The 24,323-nt window shown below is 38.1% G+C and overlaps 1 protein-coding gene across 5 annotated transcripts in view; it reads right to left on the reverse strand.

Annotated features, from left to right (window-relative positions):
• Positions 1-24,323, reverse strand: part of NALCN (sodium leak channel, non-selective) — a 3,563,801-nt gene that overhangs the window by 544,564 nt on the left and 2,994,914 nt on the right. For all 5 annotated transcript variants that reach the window (XM_044071239.1, XM_044071242.1, XM_044071240.1 and 2 more), the window contains exon 28: positions 10,302-10,408. In XM_044071239.1, coding sequence (XP_043927174.1) covers positions 10,302-10,408 — 107 coding nt within the window. The remainder of the gene's footprint in view (positions 1-10,301; positions 10,409-24,323) is intronic.

Below are 24,323 nucleotides of genomic sequence, written 5' to 3' on the forward strand. Positions count from 1 at the left end.
CTACTGCAGTATTTTTTTAGTTGTATACACGGCCTTATGTACAATTATTTTTCAGTTGTGTACCCTACTCTATATACTTTTATATTTTTCATCAACGTACAGTACTTTAGATATTATTTCTTTCCAGTTCTGTTCCCTATGCTATATGCTATGTTTTCAACAGACTACTCTAACTCATATCCTGTTATTTTTCAGCTGTGTACCTTACTTTATTTATTGTTACTTTTCACATTGCTGATTCCTCTAAGGCACTTGAAAGTTTCAGCCATGTACTGATCAAAAGAAACACACACACACACACACACACACACACACACACACACACACACACACACACACACACACACACACACACACACACACACACACACACACACACACACACACACACACACACACACACACACCCTTGTCTCAGGAATGTAAAATTTATGTCTATGTTGATGTTATCCTCTTTTTATGATTTTTCAGCTCCAAAAATGAATTGTTTTTAGTTGCCCTCCTCTAAGAAGTCTCTGCCCTGATTGTTCAAAGCTTTGGGCTCTAAAACTGCATATATTAATCCTGTTGGAGATTCATTAGCACATGTAATGAAAGTTAATATGTTATTTCTCTATACTAAGGACGCCGTACCTATGCATTATTGATGGTCTATTACATTCATTACTGATGTCTTGGCCAATGTCCTTTCTAAATGTCAGCTGATACAATTAACATAAAATCCAGTTTCATTTTAAGGTACACTTCCTTTCATCCTAACTATGTATTATTCTTTTCATTTTTCTTCTAAAAAAAAAAAAAATGCCATGCTGATCCACCTACAGAAAACACAAATACACTGGAACACAGATATTGTTTAATATCTTTTTACTGGACCAACATAATTTCTGCATTTACTCAAGCAAGCTCACACACACTGTGCCTATCTCTGAAATGTAGTTTTAATGCTAAGTATCCAACATTTTTTCAAGTACAATTTTTTTTTAGTCAGTAAGAAAGAAATGATGTATTTTTCATTCTAGATAAAAGCTTTAAGCACTGTATCTAACAGCAGTAATTTAATATCAGTAGCATAGCTAGGGTAGGACAAAAGTGGCAGCCTTACCGGGTGCAAAGTGTTAGGAGGGAGTGAGTGGCTGATCTCAATCACTGTTCAGTGCATACTTTCAGAACATACTGGTATTTGCAGTGAAAAGTGAGCACTGTGACAGCTGTTTGTGAGTAGCATAAATTGTAGCAACTGCTTCCTTTTTTTAAAATGTATTTATTTATTTTTTGAGAAGAGCATTGTTTTCTTCTCATGTATGGAGAGGAGTGTTTTCTTTAATTTTTGGGGTGGGGCACCAGATTAGGTACAGAGCAGGCTGCAGTTATAAGGGCGGCCGCGGTGGTGCAGTGGTTAACATTGCTGTCTCACAGCAAGACGTTCTCCGGTTCGATCCTTGGCTGGGGTGCCTTCTGTCTGGAGTCTGCATGTTCTCCCTGTGGTCGTGTGGGTTTCATCCGGGTGCTTCAGTTTCCTCCCTCATCCCAAAGACATGCTGTAGGTGGACTGGGCACTCCAAATTGAACCTAGGTGTGAGTGCATGCGTGTGTGTGTGCGCCTTCTGTGGAAGGTTGGGCACTGGGCTGGCAACTCGAGACCGTAAAACTCCACTGCCAATCATGAGCAGACAGGTGATCTGCTGTGGCGACCCCTAACCCCCTAATAAGCTAAAAGAAGAAGACAGACTGCAGTTATAGCTAGCTACATCTTTGCTTAACAGCTGCTGATTAAATACTCCTATTACCCTGAAGACTCAAGTAATTGCAAAACCTATGTTAAAGGTATTACATCACATCTGTGTTCCAGTGTCTTTGTGCTCTCTTCTGCTAGAAAGACGTATTATTTTACCTTTTTGGATTACATTTAAGGTGCAGCACAATTTATCTTATCCTTTTCATAACGTAAGGTATATCACAGAAACAAAAGAACAAGGATTTAATAACAATTGGTCCATCTAGTCTGTTTCCCTGCAGACTACATAATCAGTTGATTATTCTTACTTAATAGCTTACATTTCCGTAGATCATAAGAATCACTTTCTGTCTTATCCATGCATTTTGATCTATTTATTCTTGGATCCATTCACTGTTTGGATCATTATGCATTATGTGTTTCAATTTGGTTTCCATAAAACCATTTATGTGTATAACGTTAGTAAGGGACTTTTATTGTATATCCGCAGCAGGACAAAGAATTGCCGAAGAGTAGAGAGAAAGCTCATAAAATAAAAGTACCACAATTCATGCAGTCATAAAGAAACACTTCAGGCAGAATATTACTTTATAAATAAGACATAAATGAAACAAATATAAAAGAATTAAGATTATTGAAGGGAAAGTAGAAAATTACAGGCAGAACCAAATTAAAGTGTGAAGAAGGAATGGAAATAGCAGATAATGTGCATGTTGAACAGGAATAAACAAAGGGGAATGAATTTATAAACAGAAAAGGAAAATAAGAGAGACACTGGAAAACTTGAGTGTTCCTGGTTTTCTGAAAAAAATATAAAGACAGGAAGTAAATGAAGATTAATTATTATTAAATTGTCAGTAATCATCACCTTGGGGGAAAAAAAACAAACAGACAGGCAAGGATTAACAGAGAGGATGAAGAAAGTTAAGTACGCACTCAACAAGAATCAAAAATACAAGCACTGCTGCTAAAACTAAAGCTAGATATGAACACACTGTCTTGCATTATTCACAAACGAATGCAGTTTTCTGGGTCAATGAATGATAATTGTTCTACTAGCGGACAAACTCATGAGCAGTGCATGCTATACATTATCCTGTCAAAAGTATTGTTAACATGACACATATGCATTGAAGTACACTGAAGCACAACAGTTTCATGAATGGTTTGGCATGCAAATGTCTGTGCAAGCTATGTCTCTTGCACAGCAATAACGTTATCTAAACTTGTATTGGAACAATAACTATTGATCATTTAGCTTATTCATTTAACTCTTTATCTAGTCATCCATCAGAGCTGTATAACAGTGCCACTGGCTTCTGACTAAAAATATCAATTCCACATAAAGTCAAAGTTACAAATTTTAGCTGCTTCTAGCAATCTGGAGAACTGGATTATCATATTAAACTATTCTCCAGTGTGAAAGTACAGCGGTGCTCCCTGCTGGATTATCATATTAAACTATTCTTCAGTGTGAAAAGTACAGCGCTGCTCCTGTAGCTGTACATGAAAATATTTAAAGGCAGAAAACGCCACAGCACTGTAAAATAAACATAAATTTAATAGCCACTTTGTAATGTAGTTTTTTTAACTTGATTTATTGCAGGAACGATTAAAAAATCTTTAGTAAAGGGGATCTTTACCATATGATGTTTTAGGTGCCTAGTGAAAAAGCTGACTAAAGTCAAAAGTGAATAAATTCAAGAAAAAAGAAAAGGACCTTGGCAGAACAAATATGTGTTTTATTTCTTCAAACAGTATTTACATGTATCCCAAATATGGCCAGCAGTATTTGCCATCTTTCTTTTAATGGATCAATGGAAATTCTACCAAAATTAAGTAAACTATATTATATGTTTTGAAATCGTATTAGTGAAAGTGTGGTGTTTAAACTTCTGAACAGTATCATGAATAGAATATGCTGCAGGTAGGATTTCAAGCAGGGCTTTGACATTGCAAACACATACATCTGGAGGTGAGGGGAGAGAGAAAGAGTATGAGACCTTTATTTCTTACTTTTGGAATAACCCATTTTAAAAGTGGAAAGATATAAAAGGGAAAAACTGTAAACCTATGCCTGAAATTATGTCCAAGTGAAACTTTTTTTTTAAATGAAAGTTATGTGCTTACCATAACATTAGATCCATGCTGTCTCATTTTCATCCACTTCAGACATATGAGTTGTTCAGATCTGATGGGATCTGATCTCAGCGCAGATCTCAAGCTTAGCGGTTTCAGAGCTCTGACTCCTCTACTACCGAAAATTCCCTAGGTTGCACCTCAGATACTCAAATCAAGTTTGCCTCTGTAAACGTGTAAAATTTATATCTATGTATGTGTGTGTATGTATATATATATATATATATATATATATATATATATATATATATATATATATATGTGTGTGTGTGTGTGTGTGTGTGTGTGTGTCTGTGCACGCGCAGGCATACATTTGTGAATTAACCTAGGGAAAGGTAAAACCTTGGTAGATGTCAATCAACCTACTAATCTGAAATGGCTGGTGAAAAGTAATTCAGTCTAGTGAGACTGTCCTCAAACAGGGAATGATCTCCACTCAGTCATCTAGAAGCCATACCTGACAACTTGAAGGGGATAGAAGGGAGGGAGTTTGAAGCAAATGAAAATGATACAACATGGATCTAACTTTACGGTAACTATATAACTTTCGTAACCAATGTTGTCTATTTTCATCCTTTCAGACATGTGGGACAGATTCCCAAGCTGTCAAACTGGGTGATCTCAGGGAAGGACATTCCTGACTATGCTGTATGCAAAATATGAACGTGACCTTCATTGTGCATCCAACTTATAGTGGGACACAAAGGTGTGTACAGTTGCCCATGTGGCTGCTGCACAAATATCATCAAATGACAGTCCTCTACTGAAGGCTGTAGAAGTTGAAACTATTCTTGCTGAATGTGCCTTAGGTTTACTTGCTAAAGTAAATTTTTTTCTATGATATACAAAGGAGATGTAATCTGAGAGCCATCTGGACAGAGTTACTTTTGAGACTGCTTTCCTAACTAAGGCCTAGCAAAGGAAATGAGTAATTGGTAATCCTTTCTCAAGTCCTTTGTCCTGTGAATATAGAATCTGAGTTGTTTGTCAACATTTGGTAACTGTAGGAGGTATTCTTGCTTGTTTTAGAAAGAACACAGGGATATGTATAGATTGATTTAAATTAGTATCGGATGACTCCTTAGGAAAAGGATGCAGTAGTTTTAGGGGAAACCCTGTCCTTGTGAAAAAAAAACAGATAAAGGAGCTTTGATGAGAGGCCTTGAAGTTTTTAGATTCATCTGGCTTATGTTACTGTGACTAGAGAAATAGTTTTCCAAGTAACACATTTTAAATCTACTTTATTAACAGGCTCAAGGGGGGGGGGGGGGGCGTTGAGTCAGGTCTTGTAAAAAAAAAAAGGTGAGGTGCTGGGTCTCTAATGGGATGTCTCAACAGAAATGTACCCTTAAGAAAAGCTCTTGAGATCTTAAGGGATGCAACTGACATATCATTAACTCCAACATGAAAACTGGAAATAGCCACCAGCTGAATCTTAATAGTTGCGAAACTGTTACATTTGTCAAAGATATCAGACAGAAATTCAAGTATGGAAGGAACAGGTGCTGAGAAGGGATTTAGCCCTTAGAATAGTCCCAAATTAAAAATGTCTTCTATTTGCTGTGATAAACTTTGCTAGTAGATGGCTTCTTTGAGGCAGAAGAAATTGTTGACTACTGAAGGAGAAAGCCTGGCATCTCTGACTATGGTTAAAACTGAGGAACCATGCAGTTAGCTTTATGGTGTTCTAATCTGGTGGAGGCAGTCTGGAAGAATGGGATAGTAGATCAGGATACTGATCCAACATCCATGGAAGATGCACTAGAAGAGGCCATAAGAAGGGTAACCAAGTCTAACTATCTGAAGTTTGGTGTTTAGGTGGCATCCTATGAACTCTATGGTTTTCACTAGAGTCAGTTGACATTTTGGTAGGTTTTAAAATTCCTGTGTTCTGTAGCAACTGGAATATATGATCCCAGTGTCTGAGCAGGAGTTGCTCAGTGGGGGTAGTGAGAAGCCAGTTGTCAAGATATGGGAAGACCTGGATCTCCTGAAGACACAGCTGCACTGCCACTACTGCCCTGATCTTGGTAAACACCCTGGGGGCTGTGGTGAGACCAAACAGCAAAGCCCTGAACTGTAAGTGATTGCCTCCCAGCTGGAAGCAGAGAAATCTCCTGGAGAGCGAGAATTGCTATTTTGCTGTGATAGTAAGCATCCTGGAGATTTATACAGCACATCCAATTTTACTGCCTCAGCAGAGGCAAAATGGGTTGGATGACTTTTTTTTTTTCTAGCAGCTTTGAAATTTCTATGACTGCTAAGTCCCACTGATTGGGTGCAACATTGGGAACTTTCTTCTTTTTCAGCAGATGGAGTAAAAAGGGAACTGAATAGCTTCTGGATATTATCCTTAGCACCCATGAATCTGATGCTATGTTTTGTCGGGCTTCAGGATGTAAGGAGATACTCTCCTGACTGCCTCCAGAGTGCAGCTGTTGGGCAAGTGTACAGGGATGCTGAAAGGCTTTCTCAGAAAATGGACCTCAAAAGCCCTGATTTTGTGGTCCATCTCTGCCTTCTCGGACTTGTCCATTAAAATTATCTCCCCCTCTACCATGGGAAGGTCTGTCAACTTTGGAGTCATGGAAAGAACTCTGTGATTTGCAGAACCACATCTTCTTCCCCAATCTCTGGTTCCTAGAGAATGTTCTTTGAGTTACCAAATGTTGACAAACAACTCAGATTCTATATTCACAGGACAAAGGACTTGAGAAAGGATTACCAATTACTCATTTCCTTTGCATACTCCCAATGCACAGAGAGAGAGAGAGAGAGAGATGTGCCACCCTACTAACTCCTGATATATGTATCCTTCACTTTAGGTCCAAATAAGGTGGAACCATCATGGGGGACTTTAATGAAGGAAAAATTGAAGCCTTTTGCAAAGTCACATAGCTGCATCCAGGCATGTAAGAGCATAGTGATACCAGTGCCTGCTGTTCTGGCTGTGCCATCAGCTGTGTTTAATGGCAGATGCTTGGCGACATTAGAAGATCATTGTAGGATGGAAAGCTGGGGGTCCACTGTCTTCTGAACATCAGCTGGCAATACCCCTAAGACAAACTTGGAAATCTCCTTTGTCAAGTCTCTCTGGAATCCTGTTAGTTACTGACGCATAGGTCCACTTTCTATATCTGTCCATCACCGTAGTCTCTCTACTAGGAGGATGAACAGAAGATCTTTCTTCCAATAGCTCTTTCTTGGTGGCAGCTGCCAACACCATAGTATCTACAGGTGGGCCTTTACTCCAGTGTTTCTGATCAGTTGGAACAGATAATATACTATCAATTTTTCTTTGGTATGGGGTCCACCATATCAGTGTCCTTCCACATCTGTTGAGCCATTAGGTCAATAATAGTATCAACAGATGGTATCACCCAGAACAAAGTTGCTCCAGAAGCGAAAGCTTCCAAGAATACAGACTCATCCACAGAGGGGTCTTAGGATGTCCATCTCCTTGTCTGTTTCATTAATTCTAGAATGTCCCTAAAGGAAACATATTCAGAGAGGGAACAAAGGGATCCCTCTCCTTCATTTGGTATCTTCTATGAAAGACTCAGATGATGAGTCTAGATGTTTTTGCTTACATGTCCATTTTCTGGGAACACCTTCTTGGAGATCAGTAGAAGGGTTAGAATCAGATGGAGAACTGACAAAGCAAACTTCCTTAGAAACCCTTGGTGGTGACTGACCCCGTATGACTGAATGAAGAAGAGATGAAGCAGACTACAGGTGGGGTTTGGGTGGAGCTGAGCTAGTAGATGCTACCTTGTCTTTGTAAGTAGCCAAAAACCCTTTCAAATGCTTCAAAAGCCGAGGCTGCTACTGGTGCTAAGGACTCCCTCCTCTCAAAAAGGAAACAGAAATCTCGGTGCCAGTGAGCCTCAGCTCTGAAGTGGATCTCAGACCTAAGCTATTTAGAGCCAAAGCCCCAAGGGGAAGAGATGACTCTAAGAATTTCAGCATTACTCAGTCCCTCAAACGTGGCTCTGAAGCTTCAACTCCAAGTTTCATCCCGAGCTGATGGAATTGGAATTGACAGAGACTGGGATACAGTTGGCATTGAGGATGCAAGAAGTTCCAGTATCATCAACAGAGCTACAGTTCCAATCAGTTCCAATAAACATGAAGCCAAGGATTGGACCGGGGGCACTCTTGTATGGGGGTCAAGATGGCCATAACTTGGCACCTTCCCAGGGGACAATGCCAGGATAACTCCAAGTTGTATGTGTGTCCTGAGAAGTTACTTCATCATCCTGTTGATGTTAAGCTCTGTAATGCTTCTAGATAATAGAGAGGATGATGCTATCAAAGGAGGTTGGGAATACATTTTTTCCTGAAGAATGGGTGATTAAAACTTAGAACACAGGCTCTGGTAAAAAGCTGGTTCTAGGTGATGGAGATCAGAGCCAAGGGGTAGACAGTTCCAATCTTCTCAGAATCTTTAGGACAGGACCAACAGATGTTGATGGTTCCAGGGATCATTTTTTGAAGATTTTGAAGGAGATTCATTCTTTTTCTTTTCATTCCTTCCTTTCTCTTTGTCCTGAACTTCTAGTTTGACTTTTTTTTCTCTTCGATAGCAGGGAAAGAATAAGGTGAAGAGGTAGCCCCTGTCTGAGCAAGAAGGAGCCCCATTTTGTCTTAATTGTCCTGTCATGTCTGGAGGGACCTGACATTAAAGACTGCACAAGTCTAGCGATCTGTGTTTAGGTGATTGGCACTGAGGCAATAGATGTATTCCAGTGTAGATCTTCAGGGGGTAACTGGTACCCACACTCCCAACACTTTTAAAAATCTGCCACTTCTGACATCCTAAAAGCACTAACACCTATAGAAAAAAACTGGCACACAGGAAAACACACTAATATCAAAAAAAAGAAGGTATTAGAAAAATGCTGTGTCTATGAATTAAGAACAGACTATTATGTAAAGGCCTAAAAACTACCAAAAAAACTATCAGCTATAAAAGATATTACTATATTTTTAACTAAATTCTATAAATAAAGTTTTTTAAAGGAAAAATAGTCGGAGTTAAAAGGAAAACTCTCATGGTAGGAGAGCAGTATACCTACCAGACATCTTTTGTTGACTTGCTGTGAGATCTCTCCTCATCTGAAATGATTGAGTGGCAAATGAGATCTGAGTATCAGAGGTGCTACCTAGGGAATTATGGTAGGGGAGAAATCAGAGCTTTGAAATTGATAAGCTTGAGAACAGCACTGAGGTCAGATTCTGTTGGATCTGACAACACCCATGTTTGAATGGATGAAACTAGACAATGGATAATTTTTTAACAAAGTAAGCTGACTGGACAGGAGTGATCCAAGAGCACTGTCTGGTTCAAAGACTTTATCAGAGTCACAGAGTAGGTAAATGGATATAGGACTCAAACCCTATACCATCTGGTTATAAGAAGGAGCTCATTAACAGTTCTGCAGTGATTCAGTAAGCTGCATACTCTTCCTCAGGTCTGTGATTACTGATGAATCACATAATGCTAGAGCAGTGGTGTCTATGATCATATGTTTGATTCATTTGATCTGGGTATTTATGGAGTTAAAGTAATTAAAACTAGCTAATGTACCACTGCTTTCACTAGCCATTATCAACTAGTGAGATAAAAAATAGTTATATTTAAAAAAAATATGGTGAATTGCTTACCAACATGATTAAGCAAGTACTAGTCAGAGAACAACAGAGGAAAAGTGCAAAGGAGGAGAAAGTACGTAAGTGTGGTTAAATCCACAAGAAACAGCCACGTGCCAAGGACAACAAGTGAAGATGTATAAAAATACATTTATTGTATCCAAAAATATTCAATATGCCACAAACAAGTTAAGTGCTTTAATCCCGACAGTGCTTTGGGACTTCCTCAGAACTACGCAAATGTGGTTCCACAGGTGTCCCTTTTATTGGGGTATTCCATAATATGTGGTGTGAGATGGAAAAGGAGGGAGACAGAAGTATAGATTAGCATAAATGAAGAATGCTGCACTCAAAATGGCAGAGCAAATCAAGTTCTGTTGACTAGTTATAAAACAGTGGTATTATCTTTGAGGAGATAAATGACCTGACTAGTAATACAGTTTGGGTGGCACTGCAGAGAACAGTAGAATGTGTGAAGCACTGTATGGATACAGGCAGCACTGCAGTATTGTCTCGGCTAACATCTGGCTTATAATCTTTAATATAATGGGATAGATGTTATTTAAATCAGTCCTGCCAATCAGATCCTTTAAAAGAAGACACTAGCCATGGGATCATTTCTGTATATCCCACAGCTAGACCTTCTGAACTTAATTAAAAAAAAAAAAGACGTTCACTTTTGCTCTCATGTTCAAACTCACCCACTTAGCAGGGAAAGAAAATCAAGAGGCACATTTTCCTTGCAAAGCAAAAATACACCAGTTATGCTTACCAGACACGAGGGACCCAAAATCCAGGCTTCTTCTCTCCAGGTCTTACTTTGAGATTCAGGTTTTTGGAAACACTGACATTTATCCTGAATATGCCATGGCAGTCTTCCTAAAGGAAAATAAAGTAAATAAAATTGAACATACAGAGCCAATACATGTTAACAACTGCAAACTGCAGGTCTGAAAATTGCTGCTACAGTCAAGTTTTGTCTACAGCTGAGTACCTAAGCAGTATATTTAAAGAAGCCTGAATATGCTGTTCCCTCCTTGAAAATAATTTATGGCACAAATATTACTAGCTGCAGTACTCATTCAGTGTACTTTATTACATAAAAACAACCTATTACTTATAGTACAGTTATTAGCTGTTCATGCATTTCACAGTGTACATTTAAAACAGTGTCTGAAACACTGTTTGACATTATTAAGTAAAGTTTTTGGGAATTACACTGGGGCATACAAGTTCTTTTCTTAGACAATGCTTCCACATATAATGACATCTCAGTGTTGCATCTGGATAGGCCACTTTGTTCCCATCAATCCTAGGATTTTTTTTGTAGCATCTTATTAATAGTGATACAGTATGTCATTTTTATTGATAAATATGTATTATGTTTAGTTCTGAGGTAATGGCAATGTAGCACAGAAATAGACTAGACCCACTAGCGGCTGGATTCTTAAACAGCTATACTAAATGCAGCTATTGTGTAGGTGGCGCACCACACACCACACAATCGCTCACTATTTCATATTCATTAAATGGCTCTACACTTAGAATAGAGGTGTAAAACAAAGGTAAACAGCAAATTATGCTAATGATAGCAGAAATAGCCGAATTACATGCTAATTAACCAATCTGACATGGCGGAGCTATTAAGGAAGCTATAAAGCAGTTGTGTGCACTCAGTGTTGCCATTTGCCCCAAAATCCAAAACTCTTTGGATTACAGTCATGATAAGACTTAGAAAAAAAAAGCATGTTAGCCGTTGCTGCTGCTATCATTAACCTGTATGTGCAATGGGCTTAAATTCAAGGTACTGCTGCTGCTGCCAGACCCCAGCCAAGAAGAAGGAGGGTGTTTTGACTCAGTTCGACTTATCATGGACTTCATGACACAGAAATTATAGAACAATACTGGGTTGACAAGGAACCTCTGCCCCAGGGAAATTGTGGAGAACCCATCCCAGTGGAAACTAAAGTATATGTTACATTGTGTGTATTAGCTAAAGGTACATTTCAGATACCAACAGGAGATATATTAGGGATGTCACAGGCTTCAACTTCCAGAATATTGCATGAGTTTTGAAATGCAATGCTGCAACATGCAAAGAAGAATATCTGTTTCTCATGAACCACACATGAGACCGCAAGAACCAGGAAGGAATTTTAACCAACAGCACACTTCCCAGCAGTTTTGTGGGCCATAGATTACACACACATAAAAACAAACACTCCATCCAGTAAACAGGGGGTGCGGTACAGCAAAAGAAAATTATACCACTCCATAAATTGTCAGGTGGTCTGTAGTGTCTAAGAGAGCCACTGTAATGTTTGTCCAGGTAACCCAGGCAGTCAGTGTAGCCATTTGCCCTGAAATCCAAAACTCTTTGGATTACAGTCATGATAAGACTTAGAAAAAAAAAGGATGTTAGCAGTTGCTGCTGCTATCATTAACCTGTATGTGCAACAGGCTTTAATTCAAGGTTCTGGTGCTGCCAGACCTCACCCAAGAAGGAGGAGGGTGTTTAGACTCAGTATGACTTATCATGGACACAAGGTTTGCTAGATGTGACTTTCCACAAGGGCATCTGGGGGGGTGCAGGTTATGTCCTGGAACCATGGCTCACAACAGCCAAGAGAAACCCACAAAACCCCATGAGCAAGGATACAACAATGCTGATGTTCAAATTAAAATGTCATAGAAAGTGTATCTGGCTTGCTGAAATCAAGGTTCCAGTGTCTGGATACCTTAAGATGTTCCCGGCAGTTTGACCTAGCCACCTCTGCTGAAATTCTTACAGTCTGTTCCATGTTGCACAATATTATTCTCAGGAGACAGCTTCAACAAGGACATCTAGGGACAGGACCATAGTTCCCAGTACTACAGGCAAGCCAGCTGTTCCAGCAGATACAGATGGGGAGACTGATGGAGAACCACAAGCCACAGATGTTGCTGGCACAATATGCCATGGCTCTGGCTAAGAGGCAAAGTATAGCACACACAATGAATACCAAAAGGGAAGAATAACAGCTTAGCACACACATATATTAAAAATGATGCCAGACAAAATGCAGAACCTTTATTTAACTATGTAATGGTTTATTTGTTTATCAGACACAGGCAACCCTCCAAGGAGAGTTCTCACATCTACATTATTACCAATGTAAATTTGGAACCTATGCAGCTGTATAAATGTTTACTATGTTCTGCAAATTCTTATATGTCCCTAAGTTGATACATGTCCCAGGTGTACAGTAACATCAGTAATACCTTATGATTTATGTTTGTAATACACAGTTATGGATTTTGTTCCCTAATGTGCATTAAGCCTTTCATTTGGCTACTTTATATAAACCAGTGAGCAGGTCAAGGGCAGCATTATTTGTACAAGTGTAACAGTAAGCAAGACTTAAACCATCTACTTTGCATGAGTAAGAAATGTAAAACAAAAACTTTGAGCATCAATCATTACATAAGCAATCATACACAACTGATTATGATCTATGAATAAAACTATTTATTCTGCATTACAATTTCAGTACTGCGGTGGTGGTGCTGCGGTAGCGTTGTCGCCTCACAGTTAGACGTTGCCCATTTGATTCTCAGTTAGAGCGTCTTCTGTGTGGTGACATGCGTGAATGGGCGTTCCTTCATTGAAGGTTGTGCGTTAGGCCCAGCAAGCCAGCACGTAAAACTCTACTGGCAATCATTAGCGGACTGGAGTTCCGCTGTGGCGACCCCTAACTGGGAAAAGCCGAAAGATACAAGCATTCTGCATTACAATTTCAATAAAGGAAGATTCTGAGTAAGCAAGCATTAGCTTTGCATGCTGTGCATCAGGCGTGTATGCAATCTGAAGTCACAAAGAAATTTGCAAAGGGTGAGGCACAGTCATCATCACTTGCACAAGGTGAGTGGGTTGGGGGAACAGAAGGACAAGCCTGACACCAAAGAAATGAGTGAGTGCAAGCAAAACAAAAATGTATTCCTTATGTATCCAATTTGCAGGGCCAGCAGCAAGATTTGAGAAGTCAGCAGGACTGCTTAGGTAACTAATGTGCGTGTGTGTGTGTGTGTGTGTGTGTGTGTGTGTGTGTGTGTGTGTGTGTGCGCGTGTGTGATCTGCATGAACACAATCAAGTGGTAGCACTACATCTTGGCATCTGGGACAGATAGGAGTCATGCATGGTAGAGTAGTCAGTTCAGTGACATTGCTCCCAACCATGAGAACTACCTCTGCCAGAAGTTGCATTACTAGATCAATGGCCATGTATAGAATTTATTTTATTTTATTTTATTTATTTATTGACATTTGTTTACTAGTGAAGTCCGACTGGTAGTAAATATTTATTTTCAGTTCAGGCCTGGGGATAAAAGCTTCAGAAAGTTAAATAACATCAAATAAACACTAGTACAAAACTCGACACTGTAAAACTTCACTGCCAATCATGAGCTGACAGGTGATCCGCAGTGGCGACCCTTAACCAGGAAAAAGCCAAAAGAAGAAGACAAATGTAATAATTAAAAAACGTGTGTGTGTATGTGTGTGTGTGTGTGTGTGTGTGTGTGTGTGTGTGTGTGTGTGTGTGTGTGTGTGTGTGTGTGTGTGTGTGTGTGTCAGTGTATACGTATACATATATATATATATATATATATATATATATATATTTTTTTTTTTTTTTTTTTTATTTGACATTTGTTTACCAGGAAAGTCCAACTTGGAACAAGCCAATTTTCAGAGGAGGGCCAGGGAGAAATACTCCAGGCACATGTCTTTGTAATGTGGGAGGAAACCAGAACACCCAGAGGAAACCCACACAAATGCACGGAGGACATGCAGACTCCATCCCAGCTGAGAATCAAACCAGGGAACCTCTTGCTGTGCGGTGACAACATAAACTGCTCACCACGGCACTCTCCATACGTATATGCAGTTTGATAATGGAATACATAGGATGCAGTAAAGCATTAACAAACATCAGTGAAGTAAAAATAAAAATAAATAAAAAATATTAAATATGACAGTTAGAATTTACAAAAGTATTAGAAGTATAGTCTACTATGCTAGGAAATAAAACTAAAAAGATACAGGCCCACCCTAAGAGTGGGGAGTGGGCAGGTGTTGAAAGGTATAGTTAGTGTGATGAGATGTTGGGTTATTAAGTGTAAAGTATTTGTTAACATAGATCATATAGGTGAGGTACATGGGCATAGCCATGAGTTAGTGAGAAATTCTTTGAGAGAGGACATAAATATATGGAGGCTAAATATAGTTCTGACTGAATTTGGAATAGCGTGCCACAGTTTGGATATGCAGTTTGAGTACAAACTGTGCTCCATACTTTTTTTTTTTGTTTTATATATTTCAAGCAGTTTTTTTTTGTCTTGAGAGAGCAGAGGCCAATTTGGGAGATAGTGATGAAGTACTGATGAGACAGAAAGGCAGGTAGCAGGTTATATAGTATTTTATGGGCTAGAAGAAACTGAGTATGGGCTAGTTGATGTGGGAGTTCTAACCAGTTCAGTGCACATAATGCAGAACAATGATGAGCTTTATGTGGCAGGTTAGCTACAGATCGAGATATCCAGTTGTAATTTAAGGAGATCCAGATGTTAGTCAAAATAGGTGAGCCACTGCGAAGAAAGGGTAAAAGGTAAATGTTAGCTAAGGTGATTCTACTAGAAGTAGTAAGGATTTGTTTTGCTATATAGTAGACCTAGCCTTTGATGAGCTATATTTCACACAGTTCTGTAGGTGAATATAAAATTTTAAGTTGTCATGTATGACGCCAAGCAGTTTGGTATAGGTAACTACTTCTGTAGCTGTATTGTTTAAAGAGGTAATGTGGAAGCTATTTTTAGTACTTTTTTGGGAGCTACCTGACTGTGACTGATGTCTGCTGGACAAGCTATCATCATGACTGTGCCTAGGACCATGACCATGTGGCCTACCATGTCTGGGTGTGGACATTGACATTACTGACAGAGCAGTAGAAGTAGTGCCACTACAGGAGTGGGAGCTTGCATGGCAATGATGGCTAACAATGGATGATGTAGCAGCTTGACAGCCATATGGATGCTGACCCTCCTCATCACATGCTCCACTACAGACACTGCCTGATCCAGTGTGTCATTCATGCTGTCCAAGGATTCACCCACATAGTTCAGGCAGTTCCGCACATCAGAAGGCACAATGTTTAGTACTCCCACTATCTCTTTTGAGGTCCATGCAGAATGTACCTGTTCCTTCATGGCAGCCCTACACATATGCCATGTGGCACCTACTGGCACACCATCATCAAGAGCAGGTTGGACAGCAGGCATCCTCTGAGCACCTCCAACAACCTTACTGTGTGGCATCTCACGCTCACAATGGTTACAAGGAGAATCAACCAGTTCTGTAACTGCAGTAACTATACTACCCTGATCAACTGTGGCAACCTCAACCTGTCCTATGTCTAAGGTCTCTGTGTCATGGGTATACATAGGCATACTAAATTTGTCTCGAAATAGGGGCACAACCACAATGTCGGACTGACCTTCCACACCACCAGACTGTGCCTCTTTATCACTGGCATCATCATTACAAGCTACCCACAGGAGTTCCACATTTCTACTGGCAAGATCAGCTATGATAACACGTAAGGAAAAAAAAAGAAAAGGCGAATAAAAGACAATCAGATCTATGTTATATGAAACATATCTTACAACTTAAAAAGTTGCTAATGCAATTAAATCAAATAACTTTTAATTTACACATACATCTACCTTTTGGATATTAATAAGAATACAGAAGGTGTGCTTACCATGTGCAGCTGGTCATGCACTGGCAGAGACAGATGTCCCTCTATATGAAAAAGAGAGATGAAACAGGGATGATAAGCATCACCAAGCAAATGACAGAAGTAACAGAAGATGATTGCCTTTACAGCTTTAGAATAGGACCCTTCTCAGAGAAATTGTTACTATTCACTGGACTACCACCCCCCCCCATTTTTGTCACTCTCTGTCTGTGTCTCTACTATCCCCCAGGTCTCAGTCTCTCTTTCTCTATGACATACATATATGTATGCAATGACAATTATTTATTTAAATAGAATACCTGGAAATTCTGCAGTAGACACACTTGAGATGTCTTCTGCATCAACCCCAACATTGAGGATTCTGTGTGAACCCTGTGCTGAGCTGTTGAGATCTCTGACAGTGGACAAGAATGCCTTTGTTTTGGTCAGTGGTGACTCTGTAGGAGGACTGCCCCTGTAGCCATGTGTTCACTGGCAACTGCAGCTCATGTTATTGCCTCAATGTATTATTCTGGAATATGTACATCCATGGCCTCCCACTGCATTCAAGACATTCACCACTTGCTCCCAGATATGGTCATGGGAGGACTTGTAAGCCCTGCTTCTCTCTAAGTGGAATGACTCATGGTGATCTAGGGCTTGAATGATCCCATCATTCTCTGCATTTGTGCATGGTGGCTGACTGGGTGCAAATGTTTTAGTTGCCATAACACTGCATGGCAGGAAATATAATAAGAAAGAAGAAATCCATAAGCACAAAAAACAAAAGATGGTTAAACACAAAAAATATGAATATATTAATTCATTGCACACAAAATACATGAAAAGGTAAGGCTGCATATCAGTACACAGACACCTCCAAGGGCAATACAAAGAAAGAACTTGATTAAAAATTCATAGCAGGACTTACATTTCTGTCACTGTGTGGTATATTCGAGCATTAAAAATGTATACCTGTAAAGGAAAAATGGTTAACACTTTTTGGTCTGATATGCACTTTTGTCAATGCTACTAATGCCAGAACCCATAACATGTTGGTAATAATTAATACAATAGTCTTCTGGACAAAAGGGCCAGCTTTCAAGATTGAAAATTCCATTACACTGTCATTATTAGGTAGAAAAATACTACATGGGTAAAAAGTAACTGTAGTATACTTGCCCATGCCAACATCTACTAAAAATAATGCAGAGTACACCAATATGTGCATTATGAAATGTAAATCATAAACACGTCTCAAATGCACAAATGTGCTCAAAACAGCAACCTACCTTCACAGCTTGTCAGTTGTGAAAGTAGAATACAGTTTGCAAAGCAAGTAGCAATATCAAGTTCTATGGATTCACTCTCCCCTACAGTGGTACAATATATATTAGCTGCACAATTACAATTATATAGTGTAGATTCAGCCCTCTCAGCAATATGAATATGTAAACGAGGTGTGCAATCATTAACATTAATGAATTCTACCATCTGCACTAAGTGCAGGGAATGTAAACATGGTAAAAGGACCTACACAATTGCATGCACAGGCCCTACCTCTGCAAGGACAAGCACTGTGAAGTGCTACCTGCTAAGTGCTTGTAAGTGTGAATGGTTTGTCTGACTGCAGTATCAATCAATGTTTTCAGAAAGCAGGGACTTACAAAAAATGTTGTGACTACCATTGACTGACATAGGAGAGTAACACTCCTATCATTTATATGAATTGTTTCTGAGAAAAGTTTCTGCCTCTGAATACAGTTGTGCCTGCAATTTTAAGGAAGTACACTACTCACAGAAACATATAGTAACTGCAAGACAAAGCACATAGCAGTCTTGTTAGGGAAGCATTGATATGAGAATGATATTCACAAAATAAAGAGAAGAAAAGAGGTGCAGTGTTCACATTGTTTTGTATTGTGTGTGGAAAGATTTATCTTCCCTGTTGCCAGTATCACAGCTACATACACATCTAACCACAAAGAACACAGGACAAAGATCAGGAATTTTTGCACCTGTTACGTCAGTTGATACCGTATCACATTGAGACTAACTAGCCTGTCTCTTATCTTTACAGTATAAATTGTGTGTGGCACATACTAATAATAATAATATGAACTGAGTCTTTTGAATGCCCTGGTGTTCTGGGGTGCTAATCAACAGATGACAATGTTTGTTAGAAAACAATGATGTTTAGTGAGAATATGTTGAAACACAATAAAGTTTAGGAAATATCAAAAGTATACATTTTAAATACTTGTTTTATAAGTTTTTCCTATTTCCGTACATTTACTGTATTTTTCCCTTTATCATTTGTATGCCATTTGACAGTCTGCAATCTGGACTGGCAGTAGTCTGTAGCACTGAACTACACTTCACTTCCTAAGAATAAAATTAATTTAATTTAGGCTGCCTTATGTAGCACAAATAAGCCTGTCAACATTACATGGCAGTCAGTACTCTGGATATTACTCAGTGAAAAAAATGCACTTGTCATGTAACTCTCTCTGTGGCATAATGTGTAAGTACAGTGAGCTTAGAGAAAAAGGACAGATGATGCAGGATTCAAATACAGTTAACTGATAATTTTACAGAGGGATGTATGAATGCATACTTACATTTTGTGATATCACTGTTGTTTAAAAATCAATTATTCTCACTATTGTTAACAATGTGAGCTGTTGTCTGTCCACTTTCACATTATTTGGCAATAACTACAAATCTGATAGCATGTGACAAACATTACATTTCTTATGTTGCAAGGAGATGTGAGAAGGAGGAATGAGTCACACACTTCTTGCACTCTGCATTGCTAGGTAAACCCACTGATTGAATTCATTTCCTGTTAGCTTTTTTCTCTGTAATTTTTTTTATTTCTAATGTCTTTTGTATTTGTTCTCCACTCAGCAGTATAAAAACTAGGTATACTTCATAAGGAAAAAGCAAAATATTTAATTTCAACTGCCTTCTGTAGCACAAACATGCTTGGCACTGGAGCAAGATGTCAGCACTCTGAATAGTTTGCTAGAAACTTTTTTACTTTGACATTTCTGGTATTAAATACATGTTGCATCACAATTGTTCATATTTAATTAGCTGGATTCTGTCTGACTGACATATTGATGGGGTGTTTGTATTTCTCAATATCTGTTGTAGCAATACCCGGGTCTCCAGTGAAGTAATGAGACCTGTACTGTAACACTGCAGCATCTCAGAGAAAAAAAACAAGGTAGTATTACCTCTTCTTGAAATGATTATACAATCTCAAGTTCAAGTGTTAACAGAGTGAGAATAGTAAAATGTGTGTGTGTGTGTGGGGGGGGTGAAATGTTTATTTCTGACTGACTCAGTTGTATTGAGTATTTGTGTTTAGCTGTTGTCCATATTTGATAAGCTAGTTTCATGCAACTGTTGTTGAATAAATGTGTTTGGAGTAGTATGGCTTCAATCAATACTAAAAGGACCCCTTACTTGCTAATGAAACTGACCAGTATTTCCTTTAGTTGTTAATTTTCTAAATGCTATACCTTATTGCATGTTTTTGTTTCCTAATGTGCTTTAAATACTATATGCTTTTCCCTCACCTTAGAAGGTATCTTTTTCACTAATCATTTCGTTTACTTTTACTTAGCAGTTTCACATTGAAACGAGTTTCTCTTTGCTAGTACTTAGATTGTATTCTCACTATTGTATGAAGCAAATGTCATGCCTATTAATATGACATTTAAGGCTGTCCTATTTTTGATAACTACTGGCTGATGAAGATTAGAATCAGTTTTCTTTGGCTTGACCCTTAGTGTATGATGATGGTGGACCACACAGGTGATACCTTGTTCTGAAATAGTTGGTCCCTCCAAATTCCAAACTGCTCACTACTGCCGCATTTCAGAACAATAGGTATGCTGTAGCATTCATAGCCTGAGACTTATCATTTATAACACATCAAAATAAACACTGCTCATAGATATAGTGGCTGCAACTAAAGTATTCTAGACAATATCAAGATAGTGTTCTCTATTAGTGCTACTAGTTTAGAAAACTGTGAATAACACTGCTCTTTACCTTTAGCATTTTAACATAACACTTTTAATAGGGAATTTTTATGATTATTTGCCAGTTAATATTTATACACAGGTTTAGAGCTTAATGTTTGTGATTTTTATACAATCTGCAGCTCTACATTGAAGTAAGAAATGGTTTTATTTACGTAGTTAGTCATCACATTGCATCCTGTAATGGGAATACATATTTATGAGATGTAATCTTATTGGATAATTTGAAATTGTGCCAGCATATATAAATGTTATGTGATTTTTGTTTTGTTGTCTGATGAAGTCTGTTATGAAGATGAAAAACACGATGTTTCGTTAAGCGTTTTACGTTGTTTTTGGCTCAATAAATTTGTTGGTTTTATCCGTTTGCTGTCCGGTGCTTTGCTGCTCCTTATACAGTGCTATTTGCTGGTTACTGCTCTTTACCTTCCATATTTCTTTTGATTTGTCCCTATTTGTGTCTCTCAAGTGTAATTATTTTCACATTTTTTCCATTAACAACTTCTCTGCTCTTAAACTAGTACTTGCTATTGGAGTTTGTTTCACTGACCTGATCTTTATATGGTGATGTGCGCATACACACACACACACACACACACACACACACACACACACACACACACACACACACACACATACACACACACACACACACACACACACACACACACACACACACACACACACACACACACACACACACACATACACACACACACACACACACACACACACACACACACACACACACACACACATTGATTAATGTTTATCCCTTCTTACTAAACTCTTAAACTTGTTCTTTAATGTCTTGTTTCTTTTCTAAGCTAGGTGCAAACTAAATCTGCAGAATAGCCCTACAACACTCTCACAAATGAAGGCCAAACATTGAGCTTTGACAGCTAAATTTTAGATGCAAAGTCTTCTTTCATTTCTCACATCACTCACATAGGGACCTTTCTTGGTAGTTAATTAATTACTCATTGTAATTACATTAAACTAATCATTGTGGCATCCACACTCTTCAATCCACTTATGCCCTCATTCAGAAGGTTGGTTCAAGTTTTTAAGTTTATTCAGTCACCCTTTGTCCAATTACCTGTTAAATTTAAGTCACAGTTTCAAGGAAGCATAGCCTGTCCTGGAAAGCTATAGGTGCAAGGCAAAGAAACTAATCTTTAATAGACTGCCATCCCATCAAAAACATAAATTCACAGTCTTTAAAATGTAAAATTTTATGATCACTGGCCAGTCACATTCATATTAGTGCATACAATCTCAGAAATTTTCTGTCACTGTTTAAAATCAATTTTACTTTTTAAAAGGTCATACAAATTAAATAATTTACCATACTAAATATATTAAGTATTTTCATTTAGGGCTTCAAAATTATAAAATTAAATTTTAACAATAAATTCTGATTCTCTATGTAAAATATGTTTCTGCCTTCATTTTTGAAGTTAACTTATCCATATACAGCACACAGTTTACAAAAAGTAGTTTGAAACAATGATACCTCCCAATTTAAAATTAAATCCAAAAAAATTCTAATAGCTTTGGCATGTTTTAATCATTCTGCAAGTACATGTTGTTATAAAACAATACATTGCTCTGCCAGTTTTTTCACATATGGTTTGTCATAAGTGATATGCAGAAAAAAACAGATTAGCACATGCAAACAGTAACCAGAATCAAAACAAAGTGATAGCCATCTTTATGGCAAAAATTGTTAATGACCTAATTGCAGCCCAGACAACCCAAGACTGGTAAGTGGTCCAGGCAGTGAAGGATCTGGCTTGGGAAGGGTGGGCATGAACGGTTGAAATGACTTCTCTTTTCCTAGAGGAGGAAAGCAGCCCAACCCATTGCATAACTAACACCTGCTGGAGGGAGATATTACAGGATTTAGCAGTACAGGCTGAGCCATTCACCACAAGGCAAGGGTGTAGCCAGGCATACTCTTTGTACTCTACTTAGTACATTATTTTTTTGAGCATCATATCAACATGGTTTGTCTCAGGTCATATTATGTTTACAGCTGTCTAAATGAATGTCTTTAACAACAGAGGCAATATTGCTAATCGAAAAATAATATTTTTAATAGTTTTAGGAGGAACAGCTGAAAATGTTACTTACATTTCTTACCTGCTGGGGGGGGGACGCATTTCTGAGAGATGTGTCCATTTTTAAGTGATGTGTCGAGGGTGGGACTAACAGCTTGTGACTGCACCCCTGCCACATAACTACATCTTTGAGCAGTAGTCTGAGCAGCCATGTGCTCCGAATTGTGGGAACATTCCACATTTGTGACTGATTAAGCCTCCTGTTCCTCTATTCACATTGAGCAGCCATTGCTCCACTTTGCGATTTTTGACTGGCTCATATATCGCAGTTATAGCCAATTGGCATCACAGTATACAAGCTAGTCAAGTAAGTCATATCTTCAAGAAAGCAAGTGAACTTTTTTGTGCCTGATTATGCAATTCTTCCTCCTGCAACAGGCTCAGTGCTGCCCTCCCTGCTGCCTATGTTCCTTGAGGAAAACCTGTGCTGTACTGGCCAAGGGAACACCCCTTCTTTATTACATGCTCAGATGTCCAGGGAGTAGTTTTATTGGCTGTGAGCAGGCATCTTGGACTTATGAGCATAATCCCAATGTGACTAAGTTAAGTTTTGCTTCTAACAACTGAATTCTTTTGAACTGCTTCCTTTTTTAACTGGTACATTTACCTCACTAACGTAAGTTAAATTAAAAATCAGAAATAATTATTTTGAATGCATAAATCTATATAAATCCTCTAAAAACAAATAAGATGGCTAAAATACTTGATTTTCTTTCTCAGATCAAATGTAAATGGCCTCAGACTATAAAGTACAAATATAAAGTAAAAGTATGCTGAGGCTTGTTTTCAAAAGGACAGAAAGTTTTAGAAGTTTAAATTCAGACTCACATTACAGCAGTATTAATATGCTGAGCCTTATTGTACCCAATAACAAGCAATGATCACAGCCATCATATTAAATGTTGAATGTGGCAATAAAGTCTAGAGTGTGAGCATTATTAATATGGAAGTCAGTCCTTTATCAAACACTTTACACTTTCATGTTTATGGCTGTCATTCCTAAGCAAAGAGTTAATATTTTTAAATTAAGCAAGACACAAAAATCATCACAAGAACCTCTTTACATACATTTTACATTTGTGATAAACCCTGCTTAGTTTCATTTAAGATTTGTCAAGGTTTCGAGGTCAGTATAATACAATAATAGAAATGTAAAACTTGCTGGCAAGCTTTAGAGTTTAAATAATGTATGAGTTTCACAAAAAAATTACATCCTAGACAGAGTCAAAGAACCACCACCAGGTTTGCCAATGCCATGTTTTATTGACATAACAAATGGCAAGAATTATAACTAGAATTATAAATTTATTTCAAAAAAGTATTAATTCACATTCTCTGTTCTATCAATATCTCAGGTTAATAGCAATAATATTTTGTGTCCCTGATTATTTTTGGATTTGTCCCTGATTCATTGAGAACCAGGCTAGTGACTTTTGCAGAAAAGGTGGTGCATTATATTTAATAAACAATGACAAGATATACACTTTTTATTTCAGAAATTGTGCGTTAATTCACATTCTTTTATGCTCAAGGTAATGGTAGCAATATTTTAAAACCGCCCCTGACTAATTCTTTATTTGTCCCTGATTCTGCTCTGATTTGTCCTTGATTGGTTGGGTTAACAGATTTATATGGGGAAAAATGTGGAGGGGTTGGAAAAGCAGGTGCTGAATAGTATGTTTTTAATAGTTGCACTTGAATACCATTGTTACTATTTGCTATTGGCTATATTGTATTTTATCAATGATTTCTGCTGGCTTTATTTTATTTGTTGTGTGTCCTATTGAATTTTAAAAATGTACAGTATTGAATAACTTATTATTTCTGACAGAAAGATCACTTC

Source organism: Protopterus annectens, chromosome 5.part0, assembly GCF_019279795.1.
Source record: "Protopterus annectens isolate FY-2018-M chromosome 5.part0, PAN1.0, whole genome shotgun sequence".
Lineage (NCBI taxonomy): Eukaryota > Metazoa > Chordata > Ceratodontiformes > Protopteridae > Protopterus > Protopterus annectens.